This window comes from Chelonoidis abingdonii, chromosome 5, assembly GCF_003597395.2.
Source record: "Chelonoidis abingdonii isolate Lonesome George chromosome 5, CheloAbing_2.0, whole genome shotgun sequence".
NCBI lineage: Eukaryota > Metazoa > Chordata > Testudines > Testudinidae > Chelonoidis > Chelonoidis abingdonii.
The window spans coordinates 67,606,710-67,632,656 of record NC_133773.1 but is presented as its reverse complement, the minus strand read 5'-3'; the positions used below and the strand labels follow the sequence as shown (position 1 = coordinate 67,632,656).

Below are 25,947 nucleotides of genomic sequence, written 5' to 3'. Positions count from 1 at the left end.
ACAAAACAAACAAATACATTACTGTGTTAAATGAAACTACTAAAAGAAAATAAAGGGAAAGTTTAGAAAGATTTGACAAGGTAAGGAAACAGTTTCTGTGCTTGGTTTATTTAAATTAAGATGGTTAAAAGCAGCATTTTTTTTCTGCATAGTAAAGTTTTCAAATCTGCATTAAATCAATGTTCAGTTGTAAACTTTAGAAAGAACAGCCATAACGTTTTGTTCAGTTGTGAACATTTCAGAGTTATGAACAACCTCTATTCCCGAGGGGTTCGTAACTCTGAGGTTCTACCATACCCACAATCTCCTTGATACATGCATGTAATGCCTATTAATGTTAGGGAAAATTTATTGTAATTTTGTGGGGCAGGAATCTGTGAAGGAGTGATAACATAGCTCAGGCTGTCTATTGATCCCAATCCAAAGTGCAGGGCTAGGAAGAAAGTGGTCTGGGACCATTAGCAGGCAGTTGGATAGTGGTCTTTAGTTTCAATGTCAAATACAGATTGTGGCATTCCTCATCTGATTCTGGATTCCTCTCATTAGGAAGAGGTATTTGGAGGTATTCTCGCAATTGCTGTAGTGCCCTCCAGACTTGGACTGGAATGTATGAACAATGGTAGCATCCCCAGTGGTGTAAGACAGTCAGTAATTGGATACTGCACTGGACTGCGATAGTGACAAGTGACATCTGAAAAGGCTTTTATGAACTAAGCCTCAACAGTTATTGTTTCTTGCTTAAGCACTTTGATAAAGTTGCAGCAGATAGTTAAACCATAGCAAATGTACTCTGAGTATTATTTATACGTAGCATCCACATCAATCTGGATTTCTGAAAATAGCTTATTTTAAAGTTTTATATTATTCCCTTTTGACCATATTAAAAATGTTCTTTAGAAAGAGAGAAAAATATGTTAAGTTATAACTTGATAATATTAATGTAAAATTTTACAATACAGTTTAAAATTCATCATTAGTATTACTTGTCATAAGGCTTTTAAAGGTGCTTCTGTCCTTTTGTCAACAAAAGAGAAAACAGCCGTGTTATGACTTTTACAAAGTTTGATGTGCCTCTCAGTTGTGTCCAGAATTCTAGCAAAATCCAGCTGTGCAAAAAATACGTCTTGGCTATCTGTGCATATGTTGAATCAATTTTGTTGATATCCATTAGGGATTTATATATACTGTACAAGAAATGTAATTAACACTGAAATTCCTGCTGTGTAAACCTAGTTCTCTACTTTCAGAACAATCAGTATCTCACAGTTTTAGGATTATAATAAAACACATTCTAAAAGTTATGTGCATTTTAATGGGTCATGATGATTGATCAATATAGACTGAATTTTTTTTCAGAATTTCGGAAGCTGCAAGATACTGATTCAGAATTCAGTTTTTCTTAAGTGAAAGATCCAACACAAATGTAAGTGTATGTTGCAGAGATTCCAAGTCCATTTACAGTGAACTCAGTCTATGAATAGGCTGCTTTTTATTCATTACTTCTGAATCTTTTGTTTCTTTGGTTTGCCTTCGGATTGGGAGAAACATACTTTCAAGTAAAAATATTAGACTTTTTTTTTCCAAATCAAGCCAGATTGCATTCTCTTTAATAAGGTATTTACAAGCAAACTTTCAGTTCATTAGCAATTGCAATTATATTCTGTTTTGCATACATTATATGCTAATATAGAACATTTCCTATTGCTGTGCCATATAATGTATGGAGGGTATCTAAAGACTGATAACTATATAATCCAGTATACAGAGAATATCCAGTGGTTAGGGGTGCTCTAAGGTATTCATAATCGTAGGATGACTGCATTGCTCAAGTGTGTCTAAATTACAACTAGTGGCTGGAATATATCCAGATAGAATGGTGGTTGGACCAGTTTTGGTGGCTGCCATTATAGCTCTCAATATGGCCTAATGATGGGACATTATATAAAAACATGGTGATGGAATGCAAGAAGAGGAAGAGAATAAAAACCAGAGAAGAAATGGAAATGCAAGTCTAGCAGACTACCCAGAAGGTGTGCAGCCAGCTAAACAAAATTGTGCATGTGTTTGTTCCTCTTGTGGAAGTACAGGGGGGAAGGGAGTATTTTTCCTCCTCTCCCATTGGAGAAAAGAGGGGGTAGGGGACAGAAATTTAGAGAGATGAAGAAGTGGCCAGCAGACTCTGGGACACTTTTATTTCCCTAAGCATTCCCTCTTAGAATTACATGAGTTACTATAATAGTAGCAATGATGTCACCGGTATACCAGAAAAAAGTGGTGCACATGAATATATAATAAAGTCAATTTTGCATAATAGCTTGAAACTTTAGTATAAGTTTATAAAATATAAGTTTGTATTTTTATGTATACTGTGTTCTGTTTAGCAATAAAAGATAGTCTCATAATACTTGTGTACATGCTAACGTTGATTTAAAATGCATTTGTTCAACTCAATTTAGCCTCAAATTATATGAGGGCTTAATTAGGAGGTTTCTATCTACACCAAAAATCAAATGTTTGTTTTTAATTCGTTGCTTTGGGTTAATTTTTGGAACTTCCCATGAAATTACTTATCCTATGCATCATTTACAGTGAAATAATTTTAAGAATGGAGTTAATTTTTGCAATAATTGTAGATGATTATTAATAAGCATTAAATAGGACTTTGTTTTGGTAAGACAGTCCACAGCAATACAGCACATCTTTTTTTTTTCCTATCAATTTGTTTTGCTTCTTTGATCCTGCATTCTCTGTGCATCAAAGGGAGGCATATTTCCCATTATGTGGTTTATAAATCTAGCTCCCCAAAAGAAGCAGAAGAACAAAGGTGGGACTTGTTTAGATAAATGTTTACCTCCTAACACTCTTCTGTTGTCTAAGGAGACTGCAAAAATGATAGTCGTTCCTCATATTCCAGTCCTTGTGACTAGTCCTTTTAACAATTTACATGCTGGAGAGCATTAATTTTGGTGACAAAACTTCATCATTTCAATTTTATTTTATATTGCTATCCATAACTCTCTCAATTACTTTTTATACCTGGAGATAAAATTGGGCCATTCAAGGCCCAGAATCTAAGTTTGACCAAACAAATGCAAAAATGGTTTATCTGGTAAAATATTGTAGAAGCTAGGACTGTCTTGGTAGAAACAGACTTAAAGAAGATGCAAAAAAAAGGTTTATCTGGAGAAGCAAGAAAACACTACCACTTACCAGCAGGCAGAGTGGTTAAAATTCTTAAACTGTTTTACACCTCTAATATTAGATTTGCCTCTGACTTCCAATAGTGATAGTTTTATAGTTCTTTTTACAGTTTTTTTGAATTCACTTGACATTTTTGAGCTCTCTGGGAGAAAGTCCAAGTTACTTGCATCCAGAGGCTAGGTCTTTCTCTACACTGGTATTCTAGATATCTCCTGATGGTCACATTGGTGGCCCCCTTCATGTCTTCTCTCTGCTGCCTTGAGTGCTGTTTGCTCACATTCTCTGCTTTTGTGAGTGGGACAGTATATAACACAACCCTGGACCCATCACCGGGGTCTGTGCAAATATTCTGCCATACCTCATTCCTTGCTCTCTGCCAGTTTCTGCCAGCCAGCTCTGAATTCCACTGCTGAAGCAATGCTTTCCCCAATCCTGGTTCTGCTGTTACTTATTGGTTCCCCTGTCTTCTTTCAGTCCCACCAGATGGCAGTGCTCTTTGCTTTTCTGTCCTGGTTCAGGCCAGCCTCTGCCCTAGAAATGCTAGGCTTGATCTGCAGCTCCCCATCAGACCCGGCTGTCTGTCCTTCCCCCTGCAGCCAAATCAAGCTTTTCCCTCCAGTCTCCTGCTCCCACCTGCCAATTCCAATCTCCCTTTATCCTCATTTTCTCTTCTAGGTAACTAAAGAATACATAGTGCTACGTACTAGATGATTATCTGAATCTCAGATCTTCCCAGGATGACCCAGGACCAAATCCTTTCTGTCTGGGTCACATTATACCTTTCTGTGCTAGATTGAAGAGCCCCTAATAAAATATTTGTTCTCCATGGTAGTTACTTAAAGACATTACTCAAGTCACCCCATACCCTTCTCTTTGTAAAACTAATTTGATTGGTCTCTTTCAGTCTGTCACTAGTTTTACAACAGCATCACTCTGATGTCAGTGGAGTTGCTCCTAATTTATAACATGTCAGGGAGGTTAGAATTCAGGACCTGTGGGGCGGAAAAACCCAGAACATCTATTGCTGAATGGTTATTCCTCAGTAACTGTATAACTGGACACTTTATTCTGCACTACAAGTGCCTTTGTGTGGTTTAGGTTGATTGACTTGGGAAGCACAGAATACTATTGCACTTTATTTTTGGAAGTGGATTAAGCTCAACCCCACAAAGCCACTTTAATGCAGAATAACATCATGTACAGTCGGACTTAGTGAGAGATAGCTTTTTCAATTTAGATTGATAACCTAACTATTTTGCTCTAATTTCCCCATGAATTTGTCATTCATAGATAAACCATAATACAATATCAATTAGCCATATTTGCTTTACTTCGGTAAACAAAACAAAAAAATCATGGAGTCTTTTTCAGAAAATACACAGCTTGACTATTCATGTTATTCGATATATAAAGTTAAGCAAACGCACACCAAATGATAAACAGTCCACCTACAAAAAACACTTTGAAGACCTGCATAATCTAATTATTACCACATGATTTGCATTCTGTGTGGATCATGGGAGTCACACAGTAAAACTACAATGTCAGATGATTTCTTTAATTCTCTGTTCAGTTAGTTGGAGGGCTGTGGTCACAACTTGTTTTTTCTCTCTCTTTGATTAATATTTTGATTAGCAATATATGCAAAATATTTTTTCTTCTAGCTGGATTTATTCCAAGGAAGCCTAACCTTTCAAACAAGCAGCTTTGAAGATTTTTTTTTTTAGTTTATCATAGATGGGCATACACTAGTTTGGATGTTACTGATAAGGTTAGGGTTTGTGCATTCAACAGGTAGGAAGGTATGTTGGGTTTATAAGGAGGTCAAACAGTTAAACGTGGTCCAACATTTTCTGTCAAGTTCTTGTTGGCTTACTCCATTGTAACAACCGCCATTAAACATCTATTAATTTCCCTAATCTGTTTAGTTTCCTAGTTCTTGTTAGCTTTAGGTGTGTAGAGTCTTTCTTTTATAGGGGAAAAGTTTTGTTTGATACTTGTCTTAAACGGTATTGAAGTTGGCATCAATTGTTCTTTTGGGGGAAAAATAAAGTTAGTTTAGATGGTCTCGAGCTACTGTTGTTGAAGTCAGATCTTCTAACAACAAAACAAGACAAACTCATACAAAAAGAAAGAGAAAAGAATAACAGATAGAAAACACAGCTTCTGCCTTTCGTGCTGACTTTCATTTGCAACCAAGATCCTGGGGAATACATACTTATAAGTGTGAGCTACTCTGAGACCTAGCAAACTTTTACCATTATCAGATTGTTCAAGATAGCTCAGTGGTTTGAGCATTGGCCTACTAAACCCAGGGTTGTGAATTCAGTCCTTGAGGGGGCCATCTGGGGATTGGGGCTGCTTTGAGCAGCAGGTTGGACTAGATGACCTCCTGAGGTCCCTTCCAACCCTGATATTCTATGATACTTCTATGAAGACGCTTGTCTTGTGTCACTAGCTCATAGCAGAGTTGAAAAAAAAGTGAAGTTGTCTGGACCAGATAAGTCAGACTCTCATTAGACAGAAGGCAAAAAGAGATTGACAGGAAAGAGGAGATATAAGGCAAATTAACGAGGAAAAATGACATAAGGACAGACTGACAGCAGGAACCGAAGTCTCACATCTGAGGTGGTGTTCAGAATGTAGCTGGAGCGAGTGAAGCTGGCAATGTCATATGGTTCCCTCGCTCTGACCTAGTCTGATCAAGATGGTTTTCAGGATCAGTACAACAAAGACCAGTAGTGTCACGGTAGATATCCAGGCTACCAGAAAACAGTGAATGTGGCAGCATCCCTGGTCGTGAAGCTTGGTCCTTCTAGTGTATCCCTCTATGATACGGTATTGGTCATAAAAATTGGTAACTTTCATACCAAACCAAGTAATCACTAGTAAATGGCATATATTTTACTTTCAGTAACCAAAAAATATGAAATATTTTTTTCTTTGGGTGGCCATGCTCATTGTTCACATCCTGTTGCTTAACATCCGTATGATTATGATTCAGAATTTTTTTTTTACATCAAGTTTGCAACAACTTAAAGTATGAAAGTGGTTTATTTCCAACCAAAGCTTCATAGTGGCCATCTTTCTTGCAAAGAGAAATTCTGCATTTTGATGCTTAATGCTAATTAACATATACCTTATGCTTAATTACTTCAAGAAGTAAAACTAAGTAAAACAATCTTAAGGCTGCAAATCAAGCACTCACAAGTTGGGAGTTGCCTGTGCATTCTTTAGATCTGAACTAATGTTGTCTACCATTTCAGCTAATGGAGTTATTAGCAGCAACAGAATGTTATCTTCTATGTAGACCTGTCAGTAGAGCGGGTTGGAATCACACTTTGCTAGCGGGTTTCACAGCTATTTTCTAGCCAGCAAAGGAATTTTGAGACTAAGGAATAATGGGTTCATTTCCAGGTTCCATACAGGAATGTTCTCCAGTTGTTACGGACCAGTCTTCCCCTGTCCACACAGCCTCTCTCTGTTCCCTCTTCTCCTCCCCAGTGCCTACCTCTGTCCACCCTTCCCCACCTCCCTGCAGCTATCTTCCCACCCAGCTCCTGTTCTTGTTTATCTCCTCCCTACTCCTGATTATGCCTCTCTGCCCATATCCTCATCCACAGTCTTTCCTTCCATTATCTCCCCTTTGTTTCCATCCCGGTCTTCCTTCTTCCTCAGATTTCTATCCTCCCTTACTCCTCTTCCCTGTATCTTTAACTCCTCCCTTACCCCCCCTCCAGGTTCTTCACAGCCCTGAATTTAAATCATGTGGCTTCCTCCTTCTTTATGCTCCCAGGGTATCAATGGAGAGCACAGGAGAGACTGTTTTCCAGCTCTAAGTTCTGATGCTTGGTGCCGTAGTAGCCCTCAACTTGCAGAACAATTGTGAGAAAAGTCCTGCTGAGGACCTGGACCCCTGGGATAGGGCATGCACAGTTGCTTGTATTGATGGTAAATACTCAGTCTGGTTAGCACATAGGAGCTGCTAAGGGATGGAGCATATTCAGTGAGGTGGAATCTTTGGAGAATTTAACTGCCAAACTTTAACAAATCTCTACCAGGACTTTACAAATTGTGCATTTCAAAAGCTTGATATTGGCCAAACTTGGGCAGATTTTCATAGGGCTGGCAAAAGGCATATCCATGACACCAAAGTGATTACCTTGCCAAATTTGAAGTCCCAGCTCCAAAGCATGGAGCTACTAGAGTTTCTCATCAAAATGAATGAATGATTTTTTTTTAACACAAGCAAAACAGTGTATTTTTACTAATATTGTACGCAACATTGTGGCTGTATTGGTACCAGGATATTAGAGAGACAATATCCTGTTGTTGGTCCAGAAGTTGATCCAATACAAGATATTACCTCACCCTATTTGTCTCTCTATTTTCCCTAATCTCATTCTGAGAAGTGGCTGGACCATTTTGCAAGGTTGCCAAAGCTATGAATTACTGAAAACAGAGGTTTATACTGGAAAGAGTCAGACAACCTTTGTTGTAGGCATCATCTGCATCACCTCTAATTATTATTACTGTTATTTACATAGCACCATGTTGCTTTACAAAGGAAAGAGATGGCACCTACTCGAGGAAGTGTACAATTTCCCAATCAGTGCCTCAGATGAAAAAAGACCTAATTGGCTAGGGGAATGATTCAGAACTGAGAATGGAATGGAATACTAATCCTGCAAACCCCATATAAATTTTGAAAAAATAGAACCCTACTGCAAGCCGTACTTGATAATAGTCAGAATGGCCATGAAATCCTGAGCTGACTTAGAAAATTCATCTTCTCCACAGATATTGAATTCACCAAACACAATTACCTTTTGGTGATTGTCAATACCATGATAATGAGAAGCTTAACTGAACCCAGTGTCTTTGCATTGGACTAGGGTGATAGGTACTTTAAAACTAGTCCCACCTTCACCCTATCCCATGGTTTATATAGAAGACGAACACAGTAGTTCAGATTTAGATATGGAGCAGGAGATCATCTACATCTAAGGCATGACTAGCAGTATGGTTATTCCACCTCCTCCCCAATCACCCGTTGGTTCATGATGCACTGAATACCTTGCTGGAGACAAATATGCCAACACCAGTTCAGCACTGTCCTCTAATCAGGTTTTGAATATCCATGCAATGCTGGAGATCTCATCCCTTATGAAATCATGAATAATTTTGGAGTGTTATCTATTACCAAATTTACATTAATCACCAAGATCTGAAGAACAAAGGACCCTTGTCCACTGACATCCCAAACTCTTGAGAAATAAGTATGTTTTCACAATCTTTCAGATTTTTTTTCCTGTCTCTACCTCCTACCAGATCATGGAGGATCTAGCCTGCCACAGGGATCAAGGAATCCAAACTCCCACAACAATAACCTCAAGGCCTCTATATCCCCTCTGTACAGAAGCATAGGATCACCCCCCAGCCACCCAAAGGATACAATGCAATAAAGATCTCCAGGGCAGACTGAAAAAAACATGCCATAACAAAGTTTTTGGCACTTTTTGCTTTGGTAATTAAATGAATATGGCTATAGTCACTTAATTTTATTCTTCATAAGTAAGCATAAAACTACAGTCCGACAGAAATACATACCTTCTGGAAAACATTAACATATTGACATTTTGAAGTAAGTTAAATTGAATTAATAAGGACACACATATCCTGTTTAGGTCTCTTTACTGGCTTTCGAACTGTTGGGAAAAGAAGAGACCTCCTCCAGTAGTAAGGAAGCTTAGAAGAAATAGTCTACATTGTAATTTCTGCCATTTAATTTTAACCTTAAAAATTGCGTAAAAAAAATCTATCTTTGTCAAAAGAGATTAATAATGCATAGTTGGAATGTGAAAAATGGAGTGACTGAAGCTGTAGAAACTTTCCACTCAGTGGGATCCATGTGAAATTTAGTGACATTGCTTCCTATTGTGCAAATGGTTATTCGTAGTGCAAAATGTATGAAGCAATTTTTTTTAATTATAGTGCTTTTTTAAAAAAAACAAAAACAAAAATGTTTCATGCAAGCCAAGATCTAAGATCTGTTGTTCTGGCACAGTAAGTTTTAAGTAAAACCACAGGATTATTTCTTTTCAATAGTTTTGCATTAGTACCAGTTTTTCTTTACTTCCATAAATGTTCACCTAGAATACAGAATGTGTAGGTCCAGTTACTGGAACATGAATTATCCTTTCTACTGTAATCTAAAATACTTTCCCCTGGCATTTACCATACAAAGCACTTTCTTAAAAGGGTTCATCTTTCAGCATGAAGGACATGGGTCTCATTTGATTTATGCTTTAAGCGTCTATGACATATTGAACACAATGATAAAGGGAATAGAAATATTTGTCTCTACTGTGTAAGGTTTCTAACCGAGAGTGTTGGTCATTCTTATATACTTAACATTAGTTAATGTGATTTCATATCTAATGTATTCTGTAACATTCTTCATCAAGTATATATTTATGAAAACCTCATTGTATTATCAGATACAGTGTGTTGTTATTAGTAAATGGAAAACATCATCTTCAGTAGTTCTGTTATTTGGGTCATCTTGTTACAGTTAATAAAGGACATTGTCCTTAGAAATAGTTTATTCCTTTTGCATACACTCATTTCAATGGGCTTCTCTACAATATTTTACAGGTAGCATTTAGAACACAGAAAATATAGCTTTTATTTTTTATAGACCTTTCTTTATGTGAACTTCTTCTATTGTATGGTTTTTAAAAAAGCAGTGTCCTTGCAAATATGCAGTCTCTACCATACATCAAAATTAAATATTTCTCATGCTTTATCCTGCCAGCTACATTTCATTTTAATCAGTATTCATGCCAAATAGAGAGGGGGAAAATCTTTTTATGTTCTCTGTCTTAGTGAGGTCTGCTCATCACAGTTGTTAATGAGTATAGAAGTTTCACAACAATTGAGTCCATCAGAGAAAATTCTAGATTTTCTATGCTGAAAGGATCAGTATCTGCTGAAATGTATAGACTATAGATAGAAAACAGACACGTGTTGTGCATCTTATGGATTCTTAACTGTTTTGACAAGTAATTTTGCAGTGCTGAGCCATGAAGATTCCAGTACCTACAAAAATCAGTGTTGCATGTTCCATTGCTTGTCATAGGGGCAATAGCCATTTTTAGAAGAACCAACCCTTTGAAGATTCTATCTTTCTGCTTCTGAAACATCATTTTCAGAAATGCCATTGATGGTACCTTTAGAAATGACATTTAGGTTTGAAGGGTCTTTATCCAGAAATCAAGACTCACATGAGCATGCTATTGATGTCAAAGTTTTTTGTTTGAGTTAGGTGTCTTTGGGGAGTATATGCTCTTGTTATGAAAAATTCAAAGTAGGTCAGTTCTGCTGAGTGATTCTCAACTCATTTTTTTTCCCCTTTCTTCTTCTCATCAAGAGCTTGGCTCTAAGAAACAAGATTCTATATTGAACAATAAACAATAGATTGAAAAGTTTGTTTTATTTCAGCTGGGAATTTGTGGGGCACTCAGTTTTTTTCCCCAGAATTAAAAAGACCATACACATTTAAGTTCAGTGAACAGGGAAACATACATTATAGAAATAAGATTTCTAATTCTGCAGCTCTTTTAATAAACATCTAGAAATACCAGTTAAGGAGTCATATGGCTCCTTTGCATTCATTTTTGCATGATGTGTGAACAACATTAATATACTTCTGTAATAAAATGAATAATTGATGGAAGCACATACACAATCACGTTATGGATTTGTGATAACCTGAAATTAACTTATAGAGATAAACTAGTGTCAAAGTACTCATTATCCACAGACTTGACTCCCTTAAGCAGGATTCTTCAGTCTGTCCTCATGCAACTAGGAGCAGCTTCTGAGTGTTTGCTTGACAATGAGAAATGTAGGAAGTGAATAGTAATTAATTTTTGTCAGAGTTGCTTCCAGCAGGTTTCCAGCTTCTTATTTGGGCAAGTAGTCTTCTGGTAATATCTATAGGCCTTTCCAGGCAGAATGATGTACTTCTATTGATGATGATGCAGACTGAATTTATTGGAAAGATTCTTTTCTACTCTGTGCTCGTTAGAAATGATGGAAGCAATCAATAAGCTTACAAAGTGTGCAAATGCATGTTGCTGCTCTTTCAGGATCATGTTACTATAGTGATTTCACGGGACTCTCTTGCCCTTTTCAATATTCCCAAAAGATTGTTTTTCATGAGACTACTTTTGCTCCAACTAGGTAATGGAGAGATGACAGAACGTTTCATGTCTCCTAGCATTTTTAAGATCATCCTTCCATTAGTTTGAAGTAGAAACAGTATATATCAACTCTGCTCTTGTATTGGTAAAAATAATATTTTCTTTCAAAATTCTATTGACTCTGGAATTGTAAGTACGGCTTAGAAATTACTCTATATTTTTCTTACCCTCTTGACTCTTTGTTTCATTTTTTTTCTCCTTCTCCACTTTCATGATGCCTGAAATGTGACAGCACCAGACCAACAGTCTCACGTGTACTGAGTTCTTATTTTTTTCTGCAAAGTTATAGTGCTGTATTTTGTTTATAACTTTCAACCAGATTATGCAGTTCACTGTACACTCAGCAGAGATTCCTGTGGCAACTTATAGACTAACAGACGTTTTGGATCATGAGCTTTCGTGGGTGAATACCCACTTCGTCAGATGAATACTTCACTGTACACTGTCATTTCTGCTAACAGGCGCTCAAGGGGACTTCGTTTGAAAGCAGCTGCAAACTGTTCCACTAGGAAGAGAGGACTCAAAGAAATTTAAAACATCAGTTTTATACCTTACTAATATAATATTAATATAATGTTACAATAAGTTGAAATATAGCAGAGAGAGACTGAATGACCTGCCTTATGACTGATGCTGATTCAGTGGAAGAGTCTAAAATCCTGATTATACTCCCTTTTGATGTGTGCACTTATTTAATCCAAATGGGAGTTGTATGCATATACTAAATATGCAGTGGGCCCTATGTAAGAATCCATGCTTGTCATTTAAAGTCAACATTCAAGAAAAATTAGTACACCTCTGATTTTTTAGATACCATAGTAATTACTACTACTAAGACCAAATTGTAAAGTCCTTACTAATTTGTTTTTATTAAATCTCCGCTAAGATGAAAATCCCAATGATTTCATTCAGAGTTTTGCCAAAGTTTAAACTATTGACTTTAATTCTAGCTAATCTATTCTTAATTTTGTGTACTGAATGTATTATATAGGTAGTATTGTGTGGTATAACTGATCCAGGCCTCTGAGATTTTTAAGTGACATTTCAGGTAAATGTTGTTCACAGTATGACTTTTTTCAAACCTGTAATGATTGTGATACATGTTTCCTTCTGCTACTTGGTGACACTGGGTAAAGCAAAGTTGGCAGACTGAAGGCTTGCATGCTGTGCTGCTACTGAAAAGCACTCCACTTATTTGAATACCAGTGGTTCCTGTATCTCTGGTGAGGCAACTCTGGTGAGGTCACTTCTCACTTAGCTTTAGACATCTGTTGCTAATCACAGGTTTAACATAATTGAAAAATAAACATTTTTAAGACAAAATATGAAGGAACACAAATATTAGGTGCAATCAAGAATATAATATCATTTAATTAATTATTGTCTTGAAACTACTTGAAGGACATCAGTCTACATTTACATATGAGCACAGTGGTTCTCTTTCTGTAAGTCTTCTCAGCTGGTTGTTTCAAATGAATGGTGAGAACGTGGCCTTTCTGACTGTAATTATCCATGACTGATGTGAAGCATAGTTCAGCCTGAGATTAAATCAATTCAATCTGACTAGGTATACATTCAGCTGTCATTATACACTAAATGAATTGCAATCAGGAGCAACCAATAACTTTGCATAATTTACTCTTCCTAAATGATATATGTTCACTCTAAATCATGCCAACTCTTGGAAATTATGGGAACATGGGGTGAACCTACTGCATTTCAGGATCAGTGGAGATTACTTGCTAGTGCAGAACATTAATTTGCAGTATTCTGTTTCTGTGGTTTATCCTGTAAACTTACTCAAATCTTTAAAAGCAATTCCTATTTGACTGTGTTGTGTGAAACTAACTTCTATGAGGAAGTTAAAATGAATTGCACTTGAATAGCTTGTTAAATAAAGACTATTATCAATATTATATCTGTTTCTGATGTGAACTTTTATGTATGTTCTAGTGTGTTGTATTAATTTTTTATGGATTCACAGTCTGTTGGGGAGTGTCCAAAATCTACATAATATAACTTATTTATAACTGAGAATTTATAGGTCACATGAAGGCAGAGAAGACTATTGACCAGACAGCTGTGGAGTCTCATGTGGGTTGTTTAGTCCAGCAATTACATGAAATTGTGTTTATGAAATGTGAACATAAGCTACACTTTTAATAAGACATTGATATGCAATGCTTTAACCTCCCGCTCTTTTAAGAATGGTGTCTCTTTCGGGAATATTAAAGCTTAGGTCCGTTAGAGGCTTGTAACTGACCCAACTTTACTTTAGAAATACCAATACAGTGACACATCTACCTGTCTGAGTAGAGAATGCAGTTAGCCCATCAAATTCAAATTTTGGGGGCTACTTTCATTCTGCAGTCAACGTATTCACTCAGTTACACCAGTACAATTACTATAATTGTAACTGAGAGCAGAATTTAGCCTCAAGAGTCTTCGGGCTTGGCTACACTCGAAACTCCAAAGCGCTGCCACTGGAGCGCTCCCACGGCAGCGCTTTGAAGTGCGAGTGTGGTCGTGGCGCCAGTGCTGGGAGAGAGCTCTCCCAGTGCTGCAGGTACTCCTCCTCCTCCTGGGGATTAGCTTGCAGCGCTGGGAGCCACGCTCCCAGGGCTGGGGCACTGTTTACACTGGCGTTTTGTAGCACTGTAACTTGCTGCGCTCAGGGGGGGTGTTTTTTCACACCCCTGAGTGAGAAAGTTGCAGCGCTGTAAAGCGCCAGTGTAGCTAAGGCTGTCGGCTGGTTTATTGTGCCTAAGGCCACGTCTACACTATGGGATAATATCGAATTAGCTAAAATCGGTTTTATAAAACTGATATTATAAATTCGATTTCATGCGGCCACACTATGCACAGTAATTCGGCGTTGTGCGTCCATGACTCGAGGCTAACGTCGATTTCTGAAGCGTTGAATGTGTGGTAGCTCTTCGTAGCTATCCCATAGTTCCGCAGTCCCCTGCCCTTGGAATTCTGGTTGAATCATTATTGTCACGGGTGGTTCTGGGTAAAGTCGTCAGTCATTCCTTCCTCTGGGAAAACATCAGCTGACAACCTTCGCGCGTTTTTTCCCTGGATTGCCCTGGCAGACGCCATAGCACGGCAACCGTGGAACCCGTTCAGCTTTTTTTTTTCCCAGCACCGTATGTGTACTGGATGCCGCGGAGAGAGAGGTGATACTCCAGCGCTACACACAGCATTACTTGCTTTGTAATGATAGCAGAGTTGGTTACGGTCGTTCTGTACCATCTCTGCCGGAGAAAAACTGGCAATGAGATGACGGTTATCTCTCCTCCTCTGTACTGTCCGCTGCTATCATGAGTGCCCCTGGCTGAAATTGGCCGGGGGCGCAATGCAAAAGCAAAATTGGATGACTCGCTTGGGACTGAGTCAATCCCTCCTTATGGTTCTCAAAATAGGGTCAGATCCTGCCTAGAATAAGAGGCAAGTGTATGAGGACCAGTGTATCAGAGCACAGCTGCTCCATGTCAGTATTCACAGGGGTTACTCTGCAACAAACCCACCCGTTGCTTCCCTCCTCCCCACCTCTTGGGATACGTGCATGTCCTGCCCATTGTGTCATAAGTATAAGAATGCAGGAATAATAAACACTGAGTGTTTAGTGACATAAAATGAGGGGGACGCAGCCTCCCGGCGCGATGATAGTCCAGGCAGGACATTAAGCGGTGTTGGGAAGAGGAGCCAGCATGCTGCTGCTATGACAGTCCAGGCAGTCCAGATCTTTTCTTTACACAGGAAAGGGAGGGGCTGAAGCCCCCAGTTGCTATGATGAAGCTGGTTATTAGCCGTCTGTCCTATCTACTGGGAGTAACCAGCAATGTTGGCCTCGATGTCAAATGTTAGATATTCATGAGACGGTTACTAGTCTATTGCACCGCTACCACCGGGAGGGGAGAGGAGAGGACAGATACTGTTTCACTGCTGCAGCATCGAGTCTTACGCGCATTCAGTACACATAGGTGACATTGAAAGTAGTCAAGAAATGATTTCTTCCCTTTTCTTTCATGTGGTGGTGTGGGGGGGAGAAACTGAGGAGCTATTCCTGAACACGCCAGACACTGTATTTGAACTACAGACATTGTGAGCTCAGCCAAGAATGCAAATACCTTTTCAGAGGACTGTGTGGACTGTGGATAGTGGAGTCCTCAGTACCCTCCATCCATGAGCGTCCATTTGAGTCTCTGGTCTTCCCGTTTACGCTGGTCACGCAGCGCTGTGTATCCTGGAGATTTTTTTTCAAACGCTTTGGCATTTTGTGTTCTGTAACGGAGCTCTGATACAACAGATTGTCTCCCCTACAGCGATCAGATCTAGTATCTCCCGCACGGTCCATCTGGAGCTCTTTTTGGATTTGAGACTGCATTGCCACCCGTGCTGATCAGAGTCCACCTGGGCAAACAGGAAATGTAATTCAAAAGTTCGCGGGCTTTTCCTGTTACCTGCCCGCTGCATCCGGTTCAGATGCTGTTCCAGAGCGGTCAGTGGTGCACTGTGGGTCGACGCCGAAGCGCAATAACGTCGATTTCCGTCCACACTAACCGTAATCCGATATGTTAATATCGAATTTAGCGCTACTCCTCTCGTCGGGGTGGAGTACAGAAATCGATTTAAAGAGCCCTTTATATCGATATAAAGGGCGTTGTAGTGTGGACGGGTACAGCGTTAAATCGATTTAACGCTCTTTAAATCGATTTAAACGCGTAGTGTAGACCAGGCCTAAGTGTTGCAGGGAATCTTTTCAAATGATGCATGATATTAAAATTCCACTGTGCTATGCTACCTAGGTGAATTAACTGGATTAATGATGAAATTTCACCCCCTAATACTTTAGTTGTCGTTCTGGGTTTAAACTGGACTCTGACATAATTTAGAAATCTGTGTGTGGTAGGTGTGAGGAGAGGATATTTTATCTAGCAGAAGTTATCCACAAAATGGTAAATAGATAAATGACCTAGTTAAAAGCTAACCAGTTGCCTAATTAACAGATACATTTCCTCCCCCCACCCAATATGCATATTTAGGAGGTTTACTGTGATAGCAGGGTAATACTATAGATAGATAGACGGAAGGGTCATTGATCACTATGAATATCTCTTTACCATCAGATTTGGGTCTGATATACAGTAAATTATCAGCTCTTGATATCAGAATGTCAGTGTTTTCATCTGCCACTAAAAATGCCCCTTACTTAGGCAATTCAAAACATCTGGGCTCTTATCTAATTCTTCTCTCTGCTGCACATGTGTGTTTCACTGGATTCGATGAGAGAGATGTAAGTATGCATCTGGGGGAACAATTGGCTCAGTAATTCTTTAAAATAGTATTTCTTACCACTTTCCTCTCTCCTCTCAATGTATTATTCAGACATAGCACTTACTGATATACTGGTTTTCCCTTTTCTTTTGATGTTCTCAGGAAAAGAATGTTCTAAGAAGGTTGTGAGAGCCTTGCACCTTTTACTCTTTATTGGGTTTGATCCTGAACACAGTAAGGCTCACATTGTCTTCAGTGCTCAGGTTCAAGTTTTTATTTCTATAGATGACCTTAACTCACACGTTTATTGTACCACAATTCTTATTTATTTTATGTATCACAATTTTAAAAAAATATTTTTTTCATTTTTTTTATTTTCCTATTGCTTCTTAGTACCTATAAGTTTGTTTACATTTTCAGGCTTTGGGACATACTTTAGTGTAGATTTAGAGTTGAGTTATTGTGAGCCTCATATTGTGGGATTCTTTTTCTTTCATTTTTTGTCATATGTGACCAGTAAGCACAAGTCAATGGCCTTCTTTTTAAAAACAAATCTGTGAAGTGTTATACTTCAGAACGTACTACTGTATGATACATAAGCTTAAAATAATGTGCACTGTTACTCTCTTTATGAAGGTCATTAGAAAATATGCTGTCATCTTTTAAATTCAAATTAAAACCTACAAAGCTATTTCCTATACTCCTTTTAAATATATTGTGGCCATTCAATAACAAATGAATTCCAGATCAAGACTGTGGGTGAAATCCTCACCCTGTTCAAGTTAATGAGTATTGTTCCATTCTGTATATTAGAATAATTATGGTTAGTAGTATAAAGCAAAGAGTTGATAAAAAGGTCTTCTCTGCAAATTAATAATGCAGTCTTCCATTAGGAGAGAGAGCTTGTTTGTTTAATTCTGTGTATGAATGTTACTTCTGGCATATAATGGATATCAGATATGCATTATATATATTATTTTCCTTTGTCCTGAAGAAGCTATTTAGTTGGCCTTTTGCTTTCAGGTATCAGAGTCAATTACATTACTAAAATCAAATCCCAAGTGAAGTCTCACTTCAGTCTCTACTTGCACAGCAGTATGCTGAACTATACCTTGTTAAGTCTCCACACGTACTTCAATAATTCAGAACAATTGTCAGTCTCTGATCTTTATCTTCTAATTCAGAAAACAGAAATGATAATGATTTATAGACTTTGGCTTCACACTACAAGAATTCTATCCCTTCATGGGAGGGAGTCTCATAATTTTGTAATGTGTGTTCACGACCTAGTCCATAAAGTAGTCTCAAATTCTGAAAAATGTTACTTTTTTTTAGGTTAGTGGTTATATGAGGAATTTGGATTTCCATGAACTTGTATCAGGTAATATCTAATGCGTACCCATAGTAGTAATTTCTTGGCACATTGGGTAAAATTTTCATAAGCACCAAACCTTCAAAGTTACTTAGGTGTTTTTGAAAATTGTACCCATCAAAACCAGTCTGGTTAGTGAGTTCCTCCCATGTATGTTGAATACCAATGGAATGTAGAGATATATTAGAAGTATCACACATTAAAGAGCACATGCAAACTTAAGTTGTACCCCCAAATAAGTATAACATAATGCAGCAAAAGAATCTATCGCATCAATGCTAATTTCCATGGTTACATGCTCTTACATATATGGCCTCCAAAATGAAAATGCAGGTGCTTTCATTGCATTTACTTTAGGTAAATGACTTTATATTGTTTGGACCTTCCCCATTCACTGTAACAAGACCAATTTCCCATTTTAAAAATTTGCCTAATTTTAATGTGATACTATCATATGCATTTAATGCTGCCCTATTTTGAAATATTTTTGGAACATCTTTTAAAGTGTTTTTTTTTAAGGAAAAGGAAGCAACATTGTTAAAAGTGGGGGTGGGGAGATCATTGTTTGGATAATGGAACTGACCAACTGGTTGGGAGATATATTGTGTTTGTGAGGCTCCAAGTGGAGAAGAAAAATAAAGCTATAGAAAATACTAGGGGATAACTTTTATTCGGAGGGACTCATCATACTGGGTAATTTAAAAACTAAATATAAAAGGTATTTCCCCATTAATATGGGTAAAATATGTGGATAAGTTGCAAGTATTTTGTACCTTTTAAGTTCTCAATGTATAGCAAAATCAATTTAAAGAATTGCTTTTGGGGCAAAAGTTGCTTGGAAAAAACCAAACAAACTAGCAGATCCTTAATGGGAACTGTACCCAGGGCATTACTTCACAACCCTTCCGCTGTCCCTGCAGAAACCCCTCTGTAGGGGATCTCTAGGGATCCATATGTGAAGTTGGGAAGGGGGCAGACACATGTAGGAGACAGTGGGGCCAATGGGTTGTGTTATCTCTATGTGTCATTACCCTGCCCTATGGTAAATCTCCACCTAAATTAGTGTGGTTCTCTTCTGAAATGCAGCTGTCTAGAATGGTTTAATGGATAACCATGGTTATTTTTTCTTAATATTAACTAATTAACATGTGTTCAGTTTATGAGCAAATTTCCTAATTGCCAATCCTATGAACTAAGCCTGAAGTCTCACAGTCAGGCTGGCTGGGTTTTTTTCCTTCTAATGAATCATCACCAGTAATAAAATACTTTAGGCCAAACTGTGTCTTAATTTTCCCATTGCTTATGTGTTATTCCCGCGGTGACACCTGTATAAACCAATTTCCTTCAAGTGTTTGGCAGAGATGCAGTTTATTGAAACTTAAAAACCCAATTGTGTTGATACACAGGAAAGGAAAGAACCCAAGTCTTATCTGTATTCATTCTATAGAACTAACAAGGTGATTGTAAAAAGTAATAAAAACATATTTTAGTCATTGAAGTCAGCATGAGACTGAATGCACTCAGGGGGCATATATGTTGAGTACGAAGTTCTCAATTTTCATAGTAGAACCACAATTTTATGCTATCTGAGGCAATATTGCCTTTGACACTCCTCTTTTTTCCTCTCCCTATGAGACCACTGGGGATATTGGCTGGCAGCAGAGTCCAGCATGAATCTGGAGAGCGGCTGGAAAAGAGTTACAAAGGGGCAGAGAGCCAGGAAAGAGTTTGGAGCATGTAGCACTTTGGGATCTAACGTCTTCTTCATTCTGGAGTGAAAAGCAAACTCTAAAAAACTGCTAAAAAACATCTGTAGGGGGAGCCTGATGGAATTTCAGAACCCCACACTGGGTTATTCCAATAAAGAGAGGTGTTTTATTGCATTTATTATTATTGATGTTAGTGAATATTGTATAGTCTACATGGCAGTTATGTTTTTGTTTTTGTATGGGTTATTTTTCCTATCAGCCTTTTTGATACAATTGTTTGTGGGATTTTTATATCTATATAGTAAACCATTCCAGTGATATGAAGTCTTGTAGTAGATTTATTTTAAAAAGAAGACTTGTAAGAGTTGGCATGATTTAGAGTGAAAATATATCTTTTAAAAAGAGTAAATTGTGCAAAGTTATTGGTTGCTCCTGATTGCAATTCATTTAGTGCATAATGACAACTGAATATATACCTAGTCATGATAATCAGATTAAATTGATTTAATCTCAGTCTGAACTATGTTTTATATTAGTCATGGATAATTACAGTCAGAAAGGCCATGTTCTCACCATTCATTTACATAATATGAGATCCAAAAGGATGCTTGTATGGATTAATTACATTTTGTTTAATTGTATTGAAGCTACTTAGAATCTGTACGTTTGCATGTGGTGTAAAACAGATCATTAGCACCTAAAAATGGCTAATTTTCTAATGCAACGAGTTTGTCTGAATTGCTAGTTTTAGGAATACTAGATTTGATGTTGTACTGTAAATGCGCACTGTATCCAGGTGCTTTTTTTTCACATCACTGATACTCAGCTTGAAGCCTACTTGACATATTAGGCTGCTACTCTTCCCTTGTGTGGGATCCATAGCTGCGATTTATCAGGTTATTTTCTGTGTGAGGAAAAGCATTCACCCCTTCCACTGCTCTTTGCAGGCCTTGTAAAGAGTAAAGTGGGCTCTCATGCTCACTACCTGACATAAGTATGTAAACCGTCAGCATAGGTAGTAATGGAGCAGAAAAATAAAGGCCTTGTTCTGTAGACAACAGAGGAATATTGTTATTTTATAAAACGATTGCCCAACAGATACCACAGTAAAGCCTGCACCAAAACCTTTCAGTCTTGCAGTCCTTTTCTGCTCTATTTAGCACTTTTTGGCTAATTTGCCAGCATATTAATAAAATTGTTTTGAAGGTCTGATTTTCTAAATACTTTGAATGATCAATGTGGGTCTCACATATGTGGAGTAGAGATACTATTTTCAAGGTTGCAAGTATCAGAGGGGTAGCCATGTTAGTCTGGATCTGTAAAAAGCAACAAAGAGTCCTGTGTCACCTTATAGACTAACAGATGTATTGGAGCATAAGCTGTTATGGGTGAATACGCACTTTGTCAGATGCATGTAATGGAAATTTCCACAGGCAGGTATAAATATGCAGGCAAGAATCAGTCTAGAGATAACGAGGTTAGTTCAATCAGGGAGGATGAAGTCCTCTTCCAGCAGTTGAGGTGTGAACACCAAGGGAGGAGAAATTGCTTTTGTAGTTGGCAAGCCATTCACAGTCTTTGTTTAATCCTGAGCTGGTGGTGTCAAATTTGCAAATGAACTGAAGCTCAGCAGTTTCTCTTTGAAGTCTGGTCCTGATGTTTTTTTGCTGTAGGATGGCTACCTTTAAATCTGCTGTTGTGCGTTCAGGGAAGTTGAAGTGTTCTCCTACAGGTTTTGGTATATTACAGTCCTAATATCTGACTTGTGTCCATTTATCCTTTTATGTAGGGACTGTCCAGTTTGGCCGATGTACAGAGCAGAGGGCATTGTTGGCATATGATGGCGTATATTACATTGGTGGATGTGCAGGTGAATGAACCGGTGATGTTGTGGCTGATCTGTTAGGTCCTGTGATGGTGTCGCTGCTGTAAATATGTGGGCAGAGTTGGCATCGAGGTTTGTTGCATGAATTGGTTCCTGAGTTAGAGTTACTATGGTGTGATGAGTGGTTGCTGATGAGAATATGCTTAAGGTTGGTGGGTTGTCTGTGGGCAAGGACTGCCTGCCTCCTAAGGTCTGTGAAAGCAAGGGATCATTGTCCAGGTTGGGTTTTAGATCACAGATGATGTGTTGGAAAGGTTTAAGTTGAGAACTGTAGGTGATGGCCAGTGGAGTTCTGTTGGTTTCTTTCTTGGGCTTGTCTTGCAGCAGGAGGCTTCTGGGTATACGTCTGGCTCTGTTGATTGGTTTCCTTATTTCCTCATGCAGATATCATAGTTTTGAGAATGCTTGGTGAAGATCCCTTTTTGTTGTTTTCAAGGTTGGACATTATGTATGCACTAGAGAAGCAAATGGGAGAGAAGGGAACAGATGACAGCATACAAAACAGGAAGAGAAAATCAGAGCAGGATAATTGGGACAGAGTATGTGAGCAGTAAGGAATACAGAAGAGAAGTGGGGGGAAGAGAGGAGCAAATGAGGAAGAGAGACCAGAGAAATGGGTTGAGAAAGAAGCAGAGAGCGAATGAGGGGAAGGAAGTGGCTTTCCTAATTTGGTGGGAGAGGTGGTTATTTTTCTTAATAGGAAGGTAGGTGAGAGAAGGGGAAAGAACTAGTGAGAATAGAGTGTTTTGATTTTTTTAAATGGTGAATTCCTTTTTTTAAATATCAGTACTTTTAAGAACAAACATTACTCTTCATCCCCCAATTTGGTTCACAGCTGCCATTTAAAATGAAATTTCCACACACAAAAGTAAAGTCAGCTCCTCCAAAATTGGGTTATTGAGTTGGAAGTTACAGTGTTAAAATATTCTACTGAGGCTCAGAGTTTAAAAAAAAAGAAAATGAGGACCCACAATTGCAGTTGGCTGAGGGTTGGCTTAAATGCAGAATATTTAAATAAAGTAAGTGCATACAACAAATAATTCCTATAGGGCATGGGAGAAATACATTATTTTCAAGCTTCTTGAAATTATAGTGGGAACAGTAGTGGAATTTAGAAGTATTGCTAATTGGTCTTATGGTTACAATTTACTTAACAAAAGAACTGCAGACTATCTGCAGTATATTGTCATTAACTCTTCTTATGCTATGGTATATCATTGTTTCTTCATCAGCCAGAGATTACATTTCCCAATTTTCTAAACACTGGTATTCTAAAGTCTGCCTCTTTCAGAAACCTTAAACATCCTATTTGGCTGCAGGTATTCTCCCAGTAGGACATTGCATTGTAACTGGGTTCTCACTTCTTATGCAAAGTATGCAAACAGCCTTAAAATATTCAGAGGATACTGACTTGATAAAATCAGGGGATTTAAAGTAAAACAGCTCCCCATTTGTAGTAACCCTTATAGAGTAACCTACTCAGTGGATTGCAGAACTATGCTTTTTCATGTCACAATTCTCACCCATGCACATAACAAGACAATTCTTTCTACTAAGGTATTTAACAATTTATATTAGGTTCTCAGGGCTCCGATTTCTATTTTCAAAGAAAACCTGCAGGCCAGGTGCTATATATTGTCCTGGTTGTCAGATGATTACATGTAAATTCATAACCTTTTTTTTTTTTCTTTTCCTCAGGGCGAGTTGATCAGGATGGCCCCTTTGGATCTTGTGAAAATAAATACTGTGGTTTAGGTAGGCACTGTGTTGTTAACAGAGAGATTGGCCAAGCTGAATGTGCATGCCTGGAACACTGCAAATCGCACTACAAGCCTGTGTGTGGTTCTGATGGAGAATTCTATAAAAACCATTGTGAAGTGCACAGAGCTGCCTGCTTGAAAAAACAAAAGGTTACCATCGTTCACAATGAAGACTGCTTCTTCAAAGGTAAGTGGTTGGACAAAGTCTGGAATACTCTTATCAGGTGCATATTTTGAAGCAATTCAATTAAAGCACCAGTGAGATTGCACAGAGTGTATCATGAAGAAGTGATGCAAAAAGTTGATTTGACAAGTATCTCACTCTAGAGATTTCTTGCAGCTGTTTTTTTCATTTTACTCAATATCCTCTGAAAACAGTTTGTATAAACCTGGGTAAGTCAAAGTGTGGCTCTGGGACCAATATACCCAAAGAGCTAGCTATACAAATGTAGCCGATGACCACTTTCATCATTAATATGGGGTGGTAGTCTCAACATTCAGTATAAATTCATGGCAGTGATGCCAAAATACAATCAAAGACTTGCATGGGGTTCCATGTGGGTGCAGGAGTCCCCCTGTGCAGAGTTGCTTGTAAATTGGAGGCCACACCGAATGCTGAGAGATGGCAGTTGGCAGCAGCAACATCTATCATATTAAAGATGAGAGTCATCAGAGCCTGCTCCATTTTATGCAACTGAAGTGCAGCTTTGAGGCTCCTAGAAAACCACCAATACAGTCTTTGATTAAACAATGTTTGTATGTACTGATGTAAATGATGGAAGTATTTTAATGTATTTTTTTTCTGAATTCTGCATTGTGTGGCTTTTTCTTGTTTAAAGCAGAGAGGAGCAGATGGCTTTTCAAGAAAAGCTTCTTTTTCAAGTGAGGCACTCTGAATGGCCTGATTAGGTTGAATGACTTTGTGGTCTTTTTGCAACTGACTTTATTTTATTAACATTTTTGTTATAAGTTATGTTTATAAATACTTGCCTTGTATAGGTATGTGTGAACTGCTCAGTGATCCAGCAACGAATATGAAAATAACCACTACATGAAGATGTTCACTAAAAACTCAGAAAATTGAGTGCCATTAACATAAAACAATATAACTAGGCAACATCTAGACTCATTTAAATAAAATAATAATTGTATGTCATAGAAAGAGACTCCAAGATTTTTAAGAGAAAGTGTGAATATATTTTAAATCAGTGAATTACTTGCAGTATGGTATAAATTTATGCAAATATTACATGTTACAATTTTCACTCCTATGTTTTCCACTAACTTTACAGATGTAGAAAGATGTATTAAATAACTGAAATTGCCCCAATAACTTTAGCTTCTTTGTGGTGACAAGCATGTAATGGCTAAAATGAGTACAGCACACTGCATCATGTACAATATAAAAAGCTGCTCTACATCATGTTTTTTTTTTATCTTCCTGGGGAAAATGTTGCTTTCTAACTTTTAAAAAAGGAGACTATGATCTCTTGGACTTACGGACCAATTATCCATGCTTTGTCACCTCCAGATGAATTATTCCTATGTGCCCTCCATGTGGTATCCTTGAAGATCACTTAGAAGTTTCAGCTAGTTTTGAATGTGGTAACCAGTCCAGCCATTGCAATGGTGTTTCTTACATGCAGAACATTATACCTACAGTCTATTTTAGAAGGTCTACAGGGAATTCTAGGGCAAATGCTGTCAGAAGTTTTACTGAACTTTTGTTGGCTTAGCTCCACAAGACTTGAGTGAATTCTGACTTCATTGAGGTTGCACAGGTGAGATTGGTGGCAGTTTGACAAACATTGTTTTTCCATTACCTGTTTTTGTTAATTTCATTGGGGCATATCATGTTCTTTTTTTTTTATTTAAGTAGGAACTTTTGCACATGAATGGCATTATATAACCTCTAGATATTAAACGGTTGCATTGCAGTTCAAGAACAGTTGAAATTGTAGACATAGCTCTCTTTTAATTAATTTAAAGGGTGGCCTGTTTTGTTTTCTGAATTTGTTTTTAAACTCATTGAACATTTTCCCACTCTGCAGCCCACCACCACATAGTACAGTCACTTTCAAGTGCCTCTGTTACCACCATTATAACAAGAAGCAGGGTGCAGGAAGTTATGTTATACAGCAGCCAATTCAGAGAGAGAATGCAGAAAGGAAGATCTTGTAGGGAGAATGCATCATTTCTGAAAGGCTGAAGTTATGGGGGCTGGATTCCCATTCACCTTTCACATACTTTTGTGGAATAAGAGAGAGAAAGGGATTTCTTCCACCTGTAGTAGTTCTGCTTCACTGACCATATCATCTTACAGAATTTCCAGGATGTGCTCAGTAGGGCAATGCACTTGACTCATCCAGTAGACAAAAACTTAATAGCTAAGGAAGTTTTCTTGCATGGAAGGACAAGAACGAACAGTCAGATCCTGAATAGATGGTGTCTTTAGAGAAGAATTCCATAACCA

The 25,947-nt window shown here is 38.0% G+C and overlaps 1 protein-coding gene across 1 annotated transcript in view; it reads left to right on the top strand.

Moving 5' to 3' along the window:
• The window catches only part of FSTL5 (follistatin like 5), a 525,582-nt gene that overhangs the window by 100,459 nt on the left and 399,176 nt on the right, over positions 1–25,947 (top strand). The window contains exon 3 of the mRNA XM_032787223.2: positions 23,413–23,661. Coding sequence (XP_032643114.1) covers positions 23,413–23,661 — 249 coding nt within the window. The remainder of the gene's footprint in view (positions 1–23,412; positions 23,662–25,947) is intronic.